This window comes from Perca fluviatilis, chromosome 5, assembly GCF_010015445.1.
Source record: "Perca fluviatilis chromosome 5, GENO_Pfluv_1.0, whole genome shotgun sequence".
In the NCBI taxonomy this organism is placed as follows: domain Eukaryota; kingdom Metazoa; phylum Chordata; class Actinopteri; order Perciformes; family Percidae; genus Perca; species Perca fluviatilis.
The window spans coordinates 21,218,824-21,234,146 of NC_053116.1; the positions used below are offsets into that span (position 1 = coordinate 21,218,824).

The 15,323-nt window shown below is 39.8% G+C and overlaps 1 protein-coding gene and 1 long non-coding RNA gene across 2 annotated transcripts; both read right to left on the reverse strand.

The window, feature by feature from the left end:
- Positions 1 to 1,143: 1,143 nt before the first annotated feature.
- On the reverse strand, positions 1,144 to 3,809 carry LOC120559347. Its single transcript, XR_005639239.1, has 5 exons — positions 3,715 to 3,809; positions 3,588 to 3,614; positions 3,354 to 3,376; positions 2,597 to 3,252; positions 1,144 to 1,158 (listed from the first exon to the last, which is right to left on the reverse strand). It is a non-coding gene; the product is annotated as an uncharacterized LOC120559347 (long non-coding RNA).
- Positions 3,810 to 5,255: 1,446 nt separating this feature from the next.
- On the reverse strand, positions 5,256 to 14,606 carry pa2g4b (proliferation-associated 2G4, b). Its single transcript, XM_039801040.1, has 13 exons — positions 14,412 to 14,606; positions 11,674 to 11,802; positions 11,487 to 11,592; positions 11,306 to 11,375; positions 11,039 to 11,131; positions 10,885 to 10,948; positions 10,714 to 10,792; positions 10,553 to 10,631; positions 10,323 to 10,456; positions 10,136 to 10,230; positions 6,535 to 6,662; positions 6,311 to 6,364; positions 5,256 to 6,220 (listed from the first exon to the last, which is right to left on the reverse strand). Exons 1-13 carry the CDS (start codon positions 14,497 to 14,499, stop codon positions 6,161 to 6,163), a joined length of 1,179 nt encoding a protein of 392 aa, XP_039656974.1. The 5' UTR covers positions 14,500 to 14,606; the 3' UTR covers positions 5,256 to 6,160.
- Positions 14,607 to 15,323: the final 717 nt, after the last annotated feature.

Consider the following 15,323-nt stretch of genomic DNA (forward strand, 5'->3'; position numbering starts at 1 on the left):
CATCATATCTAGAAGAACTCTTAGTACCTTATTGTCCCACTAGAGCACTGCACTCCCAGAATTCAGAGCTACTTGTGGTTCCTAGAGTCTCTAAAAGTAGGATGGGAGCCAGAGCCTTCAGCTACCAGGCTCCTCTCCTGTGGAACCAGCTCCCAGTCTGGGTTCGGGGGGGCAGACACTGTCACCACATTTAAGAATGAACTGAAAACACTCCTCTTTGATAAAGCATATAGTTAGGGAGTAAGGAGATCCAGAAATGCTTGTTACTAACCTAGCTCTGGGGAGTCTTTATGCTTCTTTTTCCCAGCATATTTCCTTGGATTAGGATGGCACCAAGATCTTGGTTGCAGCTGTCGCCGTGGTCCTGCTTCACTACTATTGTTGTCCTGCTAGGCTCTGCGGTGCCCTGCTGTGTCCTGCTGAACCCTGCTACGTCCAGCTATGCCCTGCTATGCCACGCTACATAACGCCCTGCAGTGCCCTACCATGACATGAACTACTACGACTACCATTTTTTAGTCACTGTTCCATTATCTTTATTGTGACTGTTATTGCCACTGTTCATCACATCCCCAACCGGCACCGTCAGACACCGCCTACCAAGAGCCTGGGTCTGGCCGAGGTTTCTTCCTAAAAGGGAGTTTTTCCTCGCCACTGTCACACTATGCTTGCTCTTGGGGTAATTACTAGAATTTTTGGGACTTTATAAATTATAGAGTGTGGTCTAGACCTACTCTATCTGTAAAGCGTCTCGAGATAACTCTTATGATTTGATACTATAAATAAAATTGAATTGAATTGAATTGAACTATAACCCACTTTTGTTCACATGTTTAGCAAGGCTGTCAACGGTAAGAAACAAGTTCAATAAACAACTACATCATTGCATCTCAGTTTTTATTTTAGATTATTCTTTGGGCATTCATCTATATAGGACAGCTGAAGACACGAAAGGGGAGAGAGAGGGGGAACGACATGCAGCAAAGGGCTGCAGTCGAACCCGCGGCCGCTGCATTGAGGAGCAAACCTCATGGGCACCCGCTCCACCAGGTGAGGTAGCCAGACGCCCAGTAATGAAACATTTCTGATGAAAGCTGTTCTGTTATCCAAAAGGCAGAAGCAGAAGTACAGTAGCAGTCACAGGATGATGAGTCTTATCTGTGATGTTGAAATGATACACAATGTAAGACAGATGACATGTCAAACTGGGCCTAATGTCAAGATTTGTTTTGGCAATAATTGTTTGTGTGGAATTATTGTCAACAATGCAAATGTATTTAGGGCAGCAAGAAAAGCTGTAAATTGAATGGACAAGTGAAAGTCTAACTTGACTCTCGTTTTTGTGTTATAATGTACAAATGTGTAACTGTTAGTGTGCAACTGTTACTGCAACATATTGTTGAGCTCATGATAGTGATTACTTCACACAGAATATTCAGCATTAATGTAACTTTACGTTTTTAGTTGCTACAATTGCAAACATAGCAGAGGCTATTTGGGGTTAGTTTAACTGGTTACCATTAAAGTGCACATAGAAAGTTAGCCTTTGAAAAGCAAGACCAAATGTGCCAATAGCCTATTACCTTTACCACAGAGTTAAGACATAATGTAGTCCTTATAGGCCATGCTGTGTTCATAAAAAATATCGCTGTTTCCTAGAAATTTGTACCAATCACAAAAAAATGCCTCCCAGGCCATAACTATAACCCACTTTTGTTCACATGTTTAGCAAGGCTGTCAACGGTAAGAAACAAGTTCAATAAACAACTACATCATTGCATCTCAGTTTTTATTTTAGATTATTCTTTGGGCATTCATCTATATAGGACAGCTGAAGACACGAAAGGGGAGAGAGAGGGGGAACGACATGCAGCAAAGGGCTGCAGTCGAACCCGCGGCCGCTGCATTGAGGAGCAAACCTCATGGGCACCCGCTCCACCAGGTGAGGTAGCCAGACGCCCAGTAATGAAACATTTCTGATGAAAGCTGTTCTGTTATCCACAAGGCAGAAGCAGAAGTACAGTAGCAGTCACAGGATGAGTCTTATCTGTGATGTTGAAATGATACACAATGTAAGACAGATGACATGTCAAACTGGGCCTAATGTCAAGATTTGCTTTGCCAATAATTGTTTGTGTGGAATTATTGTCAACAATGCAAATGTATTTAGGGCAGCAAGAAAAGCTGTAAATTGAATGGACAAGTGAAAGTGTAACTTGACTCGTTTTTGTGTTATAATGTACAAATGTGTAACTGTTACTGCAACGTATAGTTCAGCTCATGATAGTGATTACTTCACACAATATTCAGAATGAATGTAACTTTACGCTTTTAGTTGCTGGAATTGCAAACTCAGCAGAGGCTATTTGAAGTGTTTTTAATTGGTTACCATTGAAGTGCACATAGAAAGTTAGCCTTTGTAAAGCAAGACCAAATATGCCAATAGCCTATTATTACCTATACCACAGAGTTAAGACATAATGTAGTCCTTGTAAGCCATGCTGCCTCCAGTTTTGTCATTTGTTTGATAGTTTTTATTTTTTTATTAAACAAGTCTAGAGTCACCAGCTTTTCCCACCCGTGCTCTTTAACTTACATTTGTTTACATCCTCCTCCACTTAATTAAGGTCAGTGAGACAGGCTCTTGGAGCTCTGCCAGCACACACATCAGCACCTCCAGGAGAGTTGAGAAAACAGAAAGGATCAGAATTCAAAGTTAAAGATGATGGAACTTTGCATGGACACATCAGTTCTTATCCAAGTACACTGATGCTATGACTGACAGGATCAGTTTTGTCAGAAGCTGGACCTTCTAGATAGGGAATCAAAAACGTTATACCTCTTCTAAAACCTGATGTCCACATCAGCTTCCGGTCTTGAAATGTGCTCATTGGGGACACACACACGTTTGAAAATGCTAGTTTTAAAACAAAAAAAACGAGATCTGCAGTTTTAGAAACCAAAACCTTTAATCACAGTATAAACAAAAGACAAAAGTTGAGGAATTAAGAACAATGAGTCCAGTATATCCCGAAAATAAGGTCCGTCATCCAGCAGGTCCTGAATCAGCTGCTGCAGCTCTGTTGCCTCAGGTTGAAATGGGCACCACTGACAGACTTGACAACGGGAGGGTCCTGGGTCTTCAGCTGTGCTCGCCGGCCTGGTTTGCTGGCAACATGTGCCTTCACAGCCATGGCGGAGACAACGGTTTACTTGGACCTCTGCCTCATCTTTCTCCTTTTACGCTTCAGCCTATAAAGTAATTAACCGAAACAATCAGCCGAAATTTATTTTCATCACGGTATAAAAAGACGTAATACTACAGCACAAAAACATGCGCCATGCATTCTTACCTGCGCATGCGCTTCTTTCTCCACTGCGAAGAGACAACGTTAAATTAATTCCTCGTTTAATCAATGCATTTCTGAAGACATACATGTATTCAACTGAACACTAAAAAGGGATACAAATTGCAATACACGAATTGTACAGCTGAAAGCTAATATGCGTGCTGCTAACGTTAGCTAGCAAATGTTAGCACCACTGGAAACAACAATTATTTGATCATAAGGACATAAAACACAAACCTTCGCCCTCATGTTGAGAAGGGAATGCTGAAAAACAATTGGACAATGTAAAAGATTAGTTCGATTGATTTAAAAATACGATGATTAACTTGGATTCTGATACCAACAGCTAAAAGGATTCACGTACCGACCGCTAAAGAATCGTCTCCAAGAAGAACGTCATAATCTAGCGACGTCAAATTTATATGGGCCGTTACGTCACTTTCATTGGACTTCAGTAAACATGGGAAAAGTAGTTTTCTATAAAGTAAAGCGTGTACAACAAATACTTGGTGTATTAAGCCATTGCTGTAGCTTTATGTGTTTATTTGCTCTCTTTTATTATTGATATAACCTATTTGCTGCTACCTGCCCATTTGCACTATTGTATGTTTTATTGTATGTTATATATGTATGTTTCTAATGCTGTGTTGTGTGTATTCTATGTACTGTGCTATACTTGAGAGAAGCCATAGACAAATTTCCAATGAGGTGGACAATACAGTCAATCTAATCCAATTATTATTTCTACAGTACTTTGTACTGTTCACACATGCAGCAGACCTCACTGATGTACTAATAAACCATACAAATATTCAAGAGAATTTTACAGCATAAATTCTATACATGTGATGGGCGATACTGTATTGCTTGATATTGTCTAGGGATCCAGCTACCATTATGGACACAGAAGTGAGATCCTCAGCATTTTAACACACACACACACACACACACACACACACACACACACACACACACACACACACACCACCACACCACACACACACACACACACACACACACACACACACACAGACAGTGTGAATTTGTGTTTCTAACCTGGGGGAACTTAAAAAACATACACGTAGTAGAAATTTAACAAGCCCTTTCCAGTATGCTAAGAGTACTTTTAGACCAATAAATGAAATATGTTAATGCTAAAATAGATTTCCAGTTTAAAGATTCCCAGTCCAGTTAGCTGTGTGGCGAGCTACAGGATTGAGACTCTGAACTTAGACAGATTGCTCTGGATTCCTTCTTCATGGTGGTAGGACAAACAGAACCAAATCTCATAAGGGCGCCAACGTTGAACATCTCTGAACTCACATCATCAAAGAACAACTGAGCTCATAGAACTGGAAAGGGTTTCTTTTATGTGCACACTTTATTTAAGTTTGTCATTTTTCATACCTGTGTTTTATCTGTATGTATGCCAAATTTCTGTGTATATTAATACACTTCTCAACTTTATCCTGGTCTCTTAGTTTCTTTATTGACGTTCAATTCTCTGGCTCTTAATCTAGTTTTCTTCTGATTCTGGTCCAAATCACACAGATATCAACTACATATCACTACCACAAGCTATTTCATAAAGGTACATTCTTACTACATTGTAATTAGGGTTACACTAAGAGTACTTTTAGACCAATAAATGAAATATGTTAATGCTTATGCATTTCTCCCACCAAATATATATTTTCTTGTAGTAAAGTTTGCAGTTTGTTTCTTTATGATCGGTGGCTGGTATCTCTCGCACGTTCCTGACTTAGCTTTTGATAAATGCTATGTAACGAGAGTAAAATAACTCGAGAAGAGTGATTCATTAATGTTCAAAATCCTGAAAAACAGACTTTCACTAATCAGGATAATCAGCTGAATACACACAACCCAAAAACACAACCACACAAATGATGTCAGGTGGCTTTTTAATGTTTCCAAAAATAGTCTCTGAAATTGGGATTTGTTTTACAAAAGCATCCATATATCTCACAGGTATGGAATTCTTATGTAAACACAGACTGTCAGACTCACTGGTGGCACCACAAGACTGAATGCTGAATCCTTGGCAGGAGTTAGACCATCCACAACTGATAAATTATTTTTTTACCAGTTAAATTACTCAACCAGTATATTGTTAATTGTCAGTTTTAGTTAGCTGAGTAACCTACAGTAGATTCCTAGAAGTGTACACAATGTACAAGTAGACAGACCTTAATGAGAGCAGTATCAATGCAGTAATTGTGCTGAAGTGAAAAGTAATAATGACCAATGTCATGCTTATAACTTCAGGGTTAAAGACAGGTGTTACAAATGTATCCCATTACAAGTTTACACTCATTTCAAAAAGCATGGCTTCCGATTTTTGACCCCAAGAAAATTATCTAATGTCACACAATTACGCTGACACAGTATTTTGCATTCATCATCCTTGGAGACTCTCAAACTCATTTTATTTTCAATATCTTTCAGTCGTATCTACAGTTATTATGGAGAAAGGGACGAAGGCTCAAGGTCAGTCAAATTGTTAAATGTTCCAGTGAGTATTATGCCCTTGCACAAAATATCCTCTTTTGTAGCAGAGTTGGCCACTGTTAAGAGCACAAGGCTGTCTCAAAGACAGTTTGATTTACTAGGGATGTGTGTGTGTGTGTTATAGGTGGAGTGCCAGAAATTAGGAGCAGCATCATCCCAGACTGACATCAGTTAGATTCAGAGGTATTCACAGCGGCTACACCCGCAAGTGCCTCAGACAGCTGGGACAGAAGGATTCGTGACGTCTGTTCTTTGGGTCATCAGATGTCTGTCAGAGAAATCTATTCTGCAGCTTCAGTCTCCATTGCCTGTCCAGTTGCGCTCTCAACAGTCTTTGAGGCCTTTAAAAAGAAAAAAATATTGAAATTAAAAAAGGGAAACATATGTAACATGTATTCTTATTTCATAAAACACTCTGCCCTGTTACTCACCTTCTTTTTCTTCTTCTTCTGAGTCTTACGGCTGGCTGAGCTTTGAAGCAAAGCCTTTAAATAAAAAGGACAGACAATTACTTTCATAACCTCACAATACATCAACACATAATGGCTTTGAGAATGCCTAGTCGGCAAACCGAATGCTAGAGCGACCCCATTAGTCAAATCCATTCTTTTTCGAGAAGGGAATGCAATACCTTATTCATCAAACAACATTTTACCTTCAGCTCTGCGTCCTCCACTTCATGCTCAGACTTGTAGAGTTCTGGCTCAAAGAGGCTGTTTGTGATTCGCAGAGGTCCATTGGCCATGAGCAGCACGGTGAACTTAAACTGGGCAACAGTTTCACCTGGACAAAGATGAGGTTGATGAAGTTACATTTAACAGTCCCACTTGGTATACAACTCATGTTTCAGTTCGTAAGGCAAAACGAAGCATGGACACTAGTGCTGTTCATTAACTGATTAAAATGCATTGTCAAAACTAATTTGTTAGGATTACCCTCAGAATTGCATATTAGAGGAGGCATATGCCGATTCTTATAAACAATACTAATTAGATAGTTAGAAAGGCATATTTGTACATCCTATTTTAAAAAGCACTATAATTTAAAGACTGCGCATGACTGCATTTTTTTGCAGAAGGACAATAATGCTGGAGAAATTTGCCAGATTTTTTAAATTAATGAACTGATTAGCTGAAGAAATGTTTTGACTTGTTAACAGCTGCTCCGACTGAAAATAGCATAAAAGCAAAAAACCAAACAAAAAAACTAATATGTCTGAATTGCTGTAGTTGTGTTGCTTCAGGTATCAGTGAGACAATGAAATACAATCAAGGAAGTCCAGTTTGTAAGAAACATAGGTGAGTTTAAATGCTTATTAAAAACCCTAACCCTGCCCCGCAATTTATAATACTATGAGACAGGATTTTACAACTGGCAATATTCATTTTATGCAGTTACTTTATAAAGCAAGCCATCAGTAAAGTGCACTCGGACATAGTGTCAGTCCGAGGCATCAGGTCCAGACAGTCCAGCGTTTTTCCTTTCACACAACAGCGTGCAGCAGACAGGACATGACGCGAATTATACTGCGTTGGTTCCTAATTTGGTCATAGACAACCGAGTCTCTTGCCCTTCATTAAATTTGTCTGCCAATTTTGGCATTGGCCCTTAGCGACAGAGTTCCCAAATCCCAAAGAGTCTCTCCAGTTACACTATCCAACTGATTTGGACATTTACATTCTTACATACAGCTCCACTGGGTAATGTCTAGACCAGAGGTGTCAAAAGTATTCACATTCATTACTCAAGTAGAAGTACAGATACTAGGGTTTGAAAAGACTTCTGTAGAAGTTGAAGTATCAACTCAAGCTTTTTAACTCAAGTAAAAGTACTGGTTTCAAAAATACTTAAAAGTAATGTCTGTTCAAAAATATAAAACAATAAAAAGTAGATTTAAAAAAAAAAAAAAAAAAAAGGAGCACAAAGCGACATTAAAGAACGGCTTGTGTATTGCTAAGGCCACAGGTCAATTAAATGATTTATTAAAAACGTAATAATAACTTATTTCAGGCCGAGTCTGTGTTTTTCAGACAACGGCAGTTACAGTCTGGTTTTACAATCCTCTCCAGTGAAATACAGACACACTTTTACACCGTTTAGCTGTCAGCATTTTAACCGTGTTTACTCCAGCTACTAGCTAGCGGTAGGCTAACGTTACCTGCTGCCAAGTGTAGTATTAACTTGCGTCCCGTGCGGCGATGTTTCAGTTCCCTCTAACGTCTGTTTTCGGAGCATCAGAGAGAAGCGCAGGCATTTAAGTGGCACCTAATAAGGCACCGAAATCCGCGTTGCAATTCGGTCCGGTAGATAACGGTCGTTGGCACCGGTGCCGTATTAGCACCGGATCTGTGCAGGTGCGATGGATATGTTTATACTTCTCATCCAACCACAATCAAATTCACTCTATCCGGATAGATTTTTTTTTTTTTTTTTTAAATATGACAAGCCGGAATGAAAACAAGCCAAACTGAAATAGGAATAACAAGGCTATTTTTAAAATGTAAGGAGTAGAAAGTACAGATAATTGCGTGAAAATGTAAGGAGTAGAAGTAAAAAGTCTGCTGTAAAATAATTACTCCAGTAAAGTATAGATACCCAAAATTTCTACTTAAGTAAGGTAATGAAGTATTTGTACTTCGTTACACCTCTGGTCTAGGGATGCACCGATTCGACTTTTTCAGTCCCGATACCGATACCAGGGCTTTGGGTATCTGTCGATACCCGATACCGATCCGATACCGTTGCTGAAATAATTAATAAGACTAAAGGCACCAGACCTTCCTAACTAAGACAAAATAACATAGATGTAATGTATTGAATTCTTATTTATTTGTTATTTAAAAAACAATGGTGCATTCAAATCGAAAATATATATGTAATCAAACTTCTTAAAATAAATTTAAATAAATAACCATAATGGGCCACCTATATATAGTACATAGAATATCACAAAAACATGTTAATGTAATCATGTTTGGCTCCACGACATTATACGATAACTTTATATGAAGGAAAACCCATGAAACAGTTACAGAAGCTAAACTATTTTTATTGTGCAAACTGCAAAGTAGTAAAATAAACTCAAATCGAATGAATAGCCTACACATACAAAACAATTTTAACATTGTTTCCCTTTCAAAACAAAATAGTTGTAAGCTAGTACTGTATAACCACTACCTTGGCCACAGGTAAGTTAGGTTGTAGTAGTGTGGTTGTAGTGGGCGACTGAACGTAGCTCTGCTGTCAGCCTCCTTCGCTGTTTGAATAACGTTAGCAGGTTGGCGGACGTATTTCAGCGAGACAAGACATCTTAAATCCAGAGTTTTAATTATTGCTCCGAACCAGTCTTTCTCAACGGTCTGTAGCGGGACCGGAGGTGGATTGCGTTCATAATGTTGCTCTGCTGCGTGCTTGAAGTGACATGTCTTTAACGTTAGCACAGTAACGTTAGCACGGCCGAGTAACGTTAGAGTGACGGGCAACAACAGTGGCTAAATTATGTTTGATTTTTTAGAAACAAAAAACTTCGGAACAACCGACGGCTCCTCTCTTGAGCACATGTTGTTCTGGTGTATCTCCGGTCTTTCTTCATCCTCTAGCTAACTTTCTTCTTGGTTCTTGAATGTGCAGTAGCCTACCGAACGGAGCCTCTCCCAGCGAAACAGACGGTTATGCTACCTGGCTAGCTAGCAGCTATAATGTTACCCAGCATGCCGTTGGGCGGTGTACATTTGTAAATGTAAAATTATTAGTGTTAGAAACTGTTTAAGTCACAAATTGTTATATGCTATGGTGTTTTATCCTTTTAAAGAGAGTTAGTTGTGGGTTATTAATTGTTGTGCACCCCTACTCTGGTCTAGACAATTTCAGGTTTGCAGTACGTGTTAAAAGGGGCTCAAGACCACTGTCCAGCTGTTAACACCAGAAGAGGACCGGCAGTCGAGTGACAACACTGCGGGGAATGTGGGGAGCGACGGCAGAAAGTTAGCCACGCTCCCCAGGGTTCCTGCAAGGCCAGCATCCTTTCCTTGTTGATTGACAACCAAGGCATTTCTCGTATGCATGGTTTATTAGAAGCTGGGACAGCCAGAAGGCTTAGCTGTAATTAAATCATGTAGGCCTAAAAAGAAATAATTTTACCAGTACAACCTGTGCAGTGACATTTTTCTACAGATTTAGGTACCATGTGAAGTTTTCCTATAAGATTTTTCATGGTCTCCAAAACCCATTATTACATCCCTCATTGTTACACTCACCCTCTTTCTCATGCAGCACGTTGAATGGCTGCAGCAGCTCATGTTTGGCACACTCCACCACGCCCATTCTGGCCTTGCCTTCATCCTCAAACGCTCTGAGGACACAAACAGAAAAATTATATTTTTATTAGGATAAAATGGGGGAAAAAAAAGGTGAAATATCTGATCTGAAGTTTAAAGATTCTACCTCAGAGTGAAAGGCATTGTATCAAAGCGCCTCTCCATCTCACTGAAGAATGTGCGAGATGTTTTCATCTTTAGGCCGTACACCTTGTTGGGGTCTCGTTTGTAAACGGTGGTCCTCTGACCTCCATCCTTTGCCTGAATTTCAAAACATTATATCAAAAATACCTTTCCTTAAAAGACATTTGCAAAATTAAGCAAAACAATCAAATTCATACCAAAAATTCCTCTCACCTTCCCCTCTCCAGTGCTGATGAGCACATCCACTGCATATACCTCGTGCACCTCAAACTCAGCCTTGTCATGGTCCTTTCTACAAAAACAAGGGACAAGATCATCCACTGGATATACACCCATCAGGTCTGTGACAGGAAGCACTTGCCGAGTGAACTCACTTCTGCTGGTCGGTTGGGTTTTGAATGATAGTTTTCTCCCCATCGATCACATGTTGTTTGAGCTGATGGGACAGCATGCCTGCACACATTGAAGGAGCCAAATTACATTCGGAAAATGTATATCATTGAAATCACAGAGCTTGAAGGTGCCAAATGCTCACAAACACTCACCTTCAATAGGGGAGCACTTGAATGACTTTGCAATCTTGTTCCATGCTTCTGTGACCTGTGTGTTCTGATGGGAGAGAGACATAATGATGTTTGTTAGACGAGGTGTGTACAGTGATGCCGTCACTCTAGTCAGCGGTCAGGTTAGGAGCGTTACCTGGTTTCCTGGCTTAACAAGACGCAGAGCAGCCTCAGCACAGAGGTGAGCTGCTAAGATAACGTCAGCCTTCCGTCCGGTCAGTGGGTTGTCCTGAAGTGAAACAGGAGGAAATTTAGAGGAAAGTTACAAGGGACGAAATAAAGTATAACTAGCCGTTAATGGCGCGACTACCATTAATTAAGTTAATTACATTACAAATCATGGCTCTTGAGAATCAACCAATAAGCGCTGCAGCGCAGGTATAATTCAACAGTGATGACATACCTTGGTCACTCCGACAACGAAGCTGTGAGCCACATTGGAGATGAAGCCATCAACATGCACACCCAGATCACTGTGAACAAACGGAACAGGATAACATGTAAGAAAGTCTGAACTGCAAATAAAATATAAACTATAATTTTTCTAGTACATGGGATGGACATGCATAAATTCGGCAGCTTACATTTTGACCATGTCCCCGTCCTTCAGTATGACATCAGAGTCACTCCTCAGAGGGGAGTGATGGCATACACAGTTATTAACTGAAACACAAGTAGGAAAAGCGATACCTGCGAAAGAGAGGGAGTGAATGAGGGAGTGCCGAGTAGGAGATGGTGACAGTGACTGATGAAATGCAACTAAAGATGTACCTTTCTTCATGTCTTTTTCCTTCTTGAAGATTTTCCCAGTTTCTGCCATGATGAAGGCATCTCCCTTTTCACACAGACTGAGCACGGAGACTCCAGCCATACCTGCCCCAACCACTGTCTTCAGAGCCTCTGCAAGACAAGAGATACAATGATTATTATACGATTATAATAATGATATGATTATACTGCGCTGTTTTGGGGGACAGAGCCTTCTCCAGAGCAGCTCCCAGGCTCTGGAACTCCCTCCCCAAGAGATCCGCACCTCTGAGTCCCTCACCATCTTCCAGTCCCGCCTCAAGACCCATCTCTTCACCTCAGCCTACCCATAGTCCACCTGCCCCCTCCCTTTTTCATCTGTATCTTGTTTTGTTCTACTTGTTTTTTTTGCTCGTTTTGTTTTGTTATGTTTTTATAATCTACCCTACCCTGTAAAGCGACTTTGAGTCCATGAAAAGCGTATATAAATTCAATTTATTATTATTATTATTATTATATTATACAATTATTATTAAATGCTAGGTCAGTAACATTGTCCTGGGCTGCAACTAACCATTGTTTTTATTATCGTTAATTCTGTTGATTATTTTTTTGGGTCCGTTGATTAATCATTTGTTCCATAAAATGTCAGGAAATAGTAAAAAAAAAAAGCACATTAAAATTTCCCAAATGTTCAAAAGTGACATCTTTTAGGGCGTTTTCACACCTATAGTTTGTTTGCTCTGGTCCAAATCAGTTGATGAGTTTATTAACTTGGAGCATTTTCCCCTTGGTTTGCTTTGGTTTTTACAGTAAGAAAAATCCAAGCGTAGCAAAATGCATCACTACCAGCGATTACTGATCAGATGTGTCTGGGCCGGGAGCAAGAAAGTAAATACAGGAAGAAGATACTGTGTTCTAGAGTAGTGCATATTTCTTGCATCTCCATGGTCAAACCAGCTCATTTAATTTAAATAATTGTTCAGACATTGTTTCGCTCTGCTGGCGTCTGTTTTCCAACTTTAACAACAGCTAAACCACGGTTTGACCACGGAAATTCAAGCGACGGCGAGCTTGACCGCGGTCTATTTCTGTGAGAGAAACATTGCAAGAGGCTACAGTTTGCTTGTTCTTGTTTGGTCTGCTTATGCGCATCCGAGTGAGACTGCTGTATTCACACCTGCCCAAAGGAACCGCACCAACGAGGAAAACGAACTCTAGTGCGATTCAACCGAACTAAATGAGGTGTGAAAGCCCCCTAAGTTTTTGTCTAACCCCTAGTCCAAAAACCATCTATTAATTGTCTGTCCGTTCACTCAACTGATCATCTAATCCTTCCAGCACTATTATAGTTTGTACATTTTTCTGTACAAACTATCCACAGTAGTGGATAGATAGGATGGATAGTTTGGTCACCAGTAACACAAAGAATGACTCGTGCTTACTGTTCAAGGCTCAATTAATAGCTTGTGAGTGTTGACAGCAAGTTACACTGTGGACAACTCATTTGATTTAGACTAAGCTGATGTTACATTTAGTAGAAGATAAACATTTGACAGCTTGTCTGACAGCTGTTTATCAGCTTGAAATAGCATAATGCTAGTAGTAAATTAGATGTCTTAACTTCAGATAAGTAGGTCAGCTGTGATAAGCTACAATACAAAACCACAAGGACACAAGAGTGTCATTGATGTAAACCAGACTGGCAAATGAATTATGGCCAAACAAAGACTGTGGTTGAACTGGGCAACTGACAGGTGTGAGTGAGTGAAACCTAAGAGTGTGAAGGTGTGCACGGTTGAAAAAGCATGTCTGTGCTTAGCAAGCCTTCCCTGGATCAATTAAAGTTAAAAATGGTATACTTATACTTGTAAAAGTGTATACTACTTTATGATCCCTATTATTATACTGGAAATACAGGTGCAAACTGACTTTTGATGCGTTTAGGTTTGATAGATTTAGATTGTATTTAACGTTACAGTACATTAACAACTCGTAATTATGACATCACACTAATTCTGTTGTGTGCATGTGGCCTTGAAAATAATTTATTGCGTAGTATATTTGCTTCCACCACAAGTAATAACAGCATGTCAAGTTTACGATTCATGTTGGTGACTTAACATTGAGTTTGTGTTTTTGTTTTATTCTTCAAAGTTCAATAAATAATTAATGTTTGACGTTACATTAACATTTCAGAGTACTGGGTATTTTAACTAGCTAGATTCTGCTTAACGTTACTTTAAATGACCATACTTTGGACAAATCTGATTTAAAGTCTCTTAGCTACATAACAATTTTTTTGTGTCAATTTGAATAAGCTGTAGACTTAACATTACATTTAAATGTCGTTTACTCAGTCTATGAAAAACCCCATATTGCCATTCAAATTTGCACTTGTCATTGTTATCTGTTACGTTAACGTTAGCAGCTAGCTAACGCTTGCTAGTAAGGTAATGTTAGCCCAGCCACATAACGATACGTACATAGCTCACCAGGCTAATGTGACAGCAACGAGTCGTTAAACAACTATGGGTTGCTATAAATAAAACCTCGGTCTAAATATATAACAAACGTTATGTTTCATTTATGTTAAACAAAGGCCCGCTTTCTAATATGATCTACCGTTGGCACTGCTGCAGCACATGGCACAGCTGCTGCTTGGGTAGTAACGCTAGCTAGCTGACACTGCTAGCTAACAGACTGATCCTGATACTTATGGACATAGTCAAAACGGCACGTTACCGCTGCATTTCACTTACGATTCGCAATCTCGGCCCCCATTTTATACTTGGTGACCACCAAGTCATCGGCGATGGTCTGCTCCTGTGTCTCATCGTCTCCAGACATGTTGGCAGTGTGTCCACGAACTCAGAGTAACTTTTTCCCAAGCGGGTGTCAGTCAGTCACAGGATGGACCACGCTACTCACTGCGCCGGCCCGCCCGACTTCGGTAGACAGCCTACGGTCTCTAGATCCCGCCTGCTGCCAAAGATACACTCCGCAGTCAAGATAGTTCACGGCTTAGCTAGCTTGGTGCGTTGTCTACAACAGTTCTCTTAATACATCCATGGTAACAACCCGAAAAGGCAAGGGTCATATTTTAAATCATATCATCAGCAGCAAAATTAGACCCTGGCAACAATTAGATCCTGATTCATAGGCAACCTATTTATATATAGTCTATGTAGCCAACATGATAATCTGCTGATATACAGATTTTTTATGCATTATGTCTTTATGAAGAAAACAAAAAGGCTTGCAGAAACCAACGATTAATAAATCAAGGGCACAGTAAGTGGATACATTCTGAAAGTATTGTTTCAGAGACAAAATAGAAATAATAAGGATGGGAAAGATTTGGAAATTGAGGAAATATAGACATGAAACAGTACCAACCTGTTCATTTTAACATACAGGTTTACACTATAATGAATACGAAAGTATACTTTGCTGTGGTAAAGTCTCTCATCTAAGCACATCTCAAAATGACTTGCTAAATCCTTTTAACTAATTTACAGAATAAGTTGTGGCGAACCCTTTAACTTGATTTTAACGAAAACGGAAATGCTGAAGTAAATATCTCACTTCTCTCATCATCTCTGATCGGCCTCTGACCAAATCGCGCGCGAGTGGGTAACCGATGCGTTCACATGCCTCCATCTCATTTCTGC

Excerpts from the sequence above, each read along its gene's own strand:
- pa2g4b (XM_039801040.1), bottom strand. The coding sequence starts at position 14,499 with ATGTCTGGAGACGATGAGACACAGGAGCAGACCATCGCCGATGACTTG. Across the intron at positions 10,632-10,713 it reads AACCCAACCGACCAGCAGAA|AAAGGACCATGACAAGGCTG; the intron begins GTGAGTTCACTC and ends TTGTTTTTGTAG. Across the intron at positions 6,221-6,310 it reads AGAAGAAGAAGAAAAAGAAG|GCCTCAAAGACTGTTGAGAG; the intron begins GTGAGTAACAGG and ends TTCTTTTTAAAG.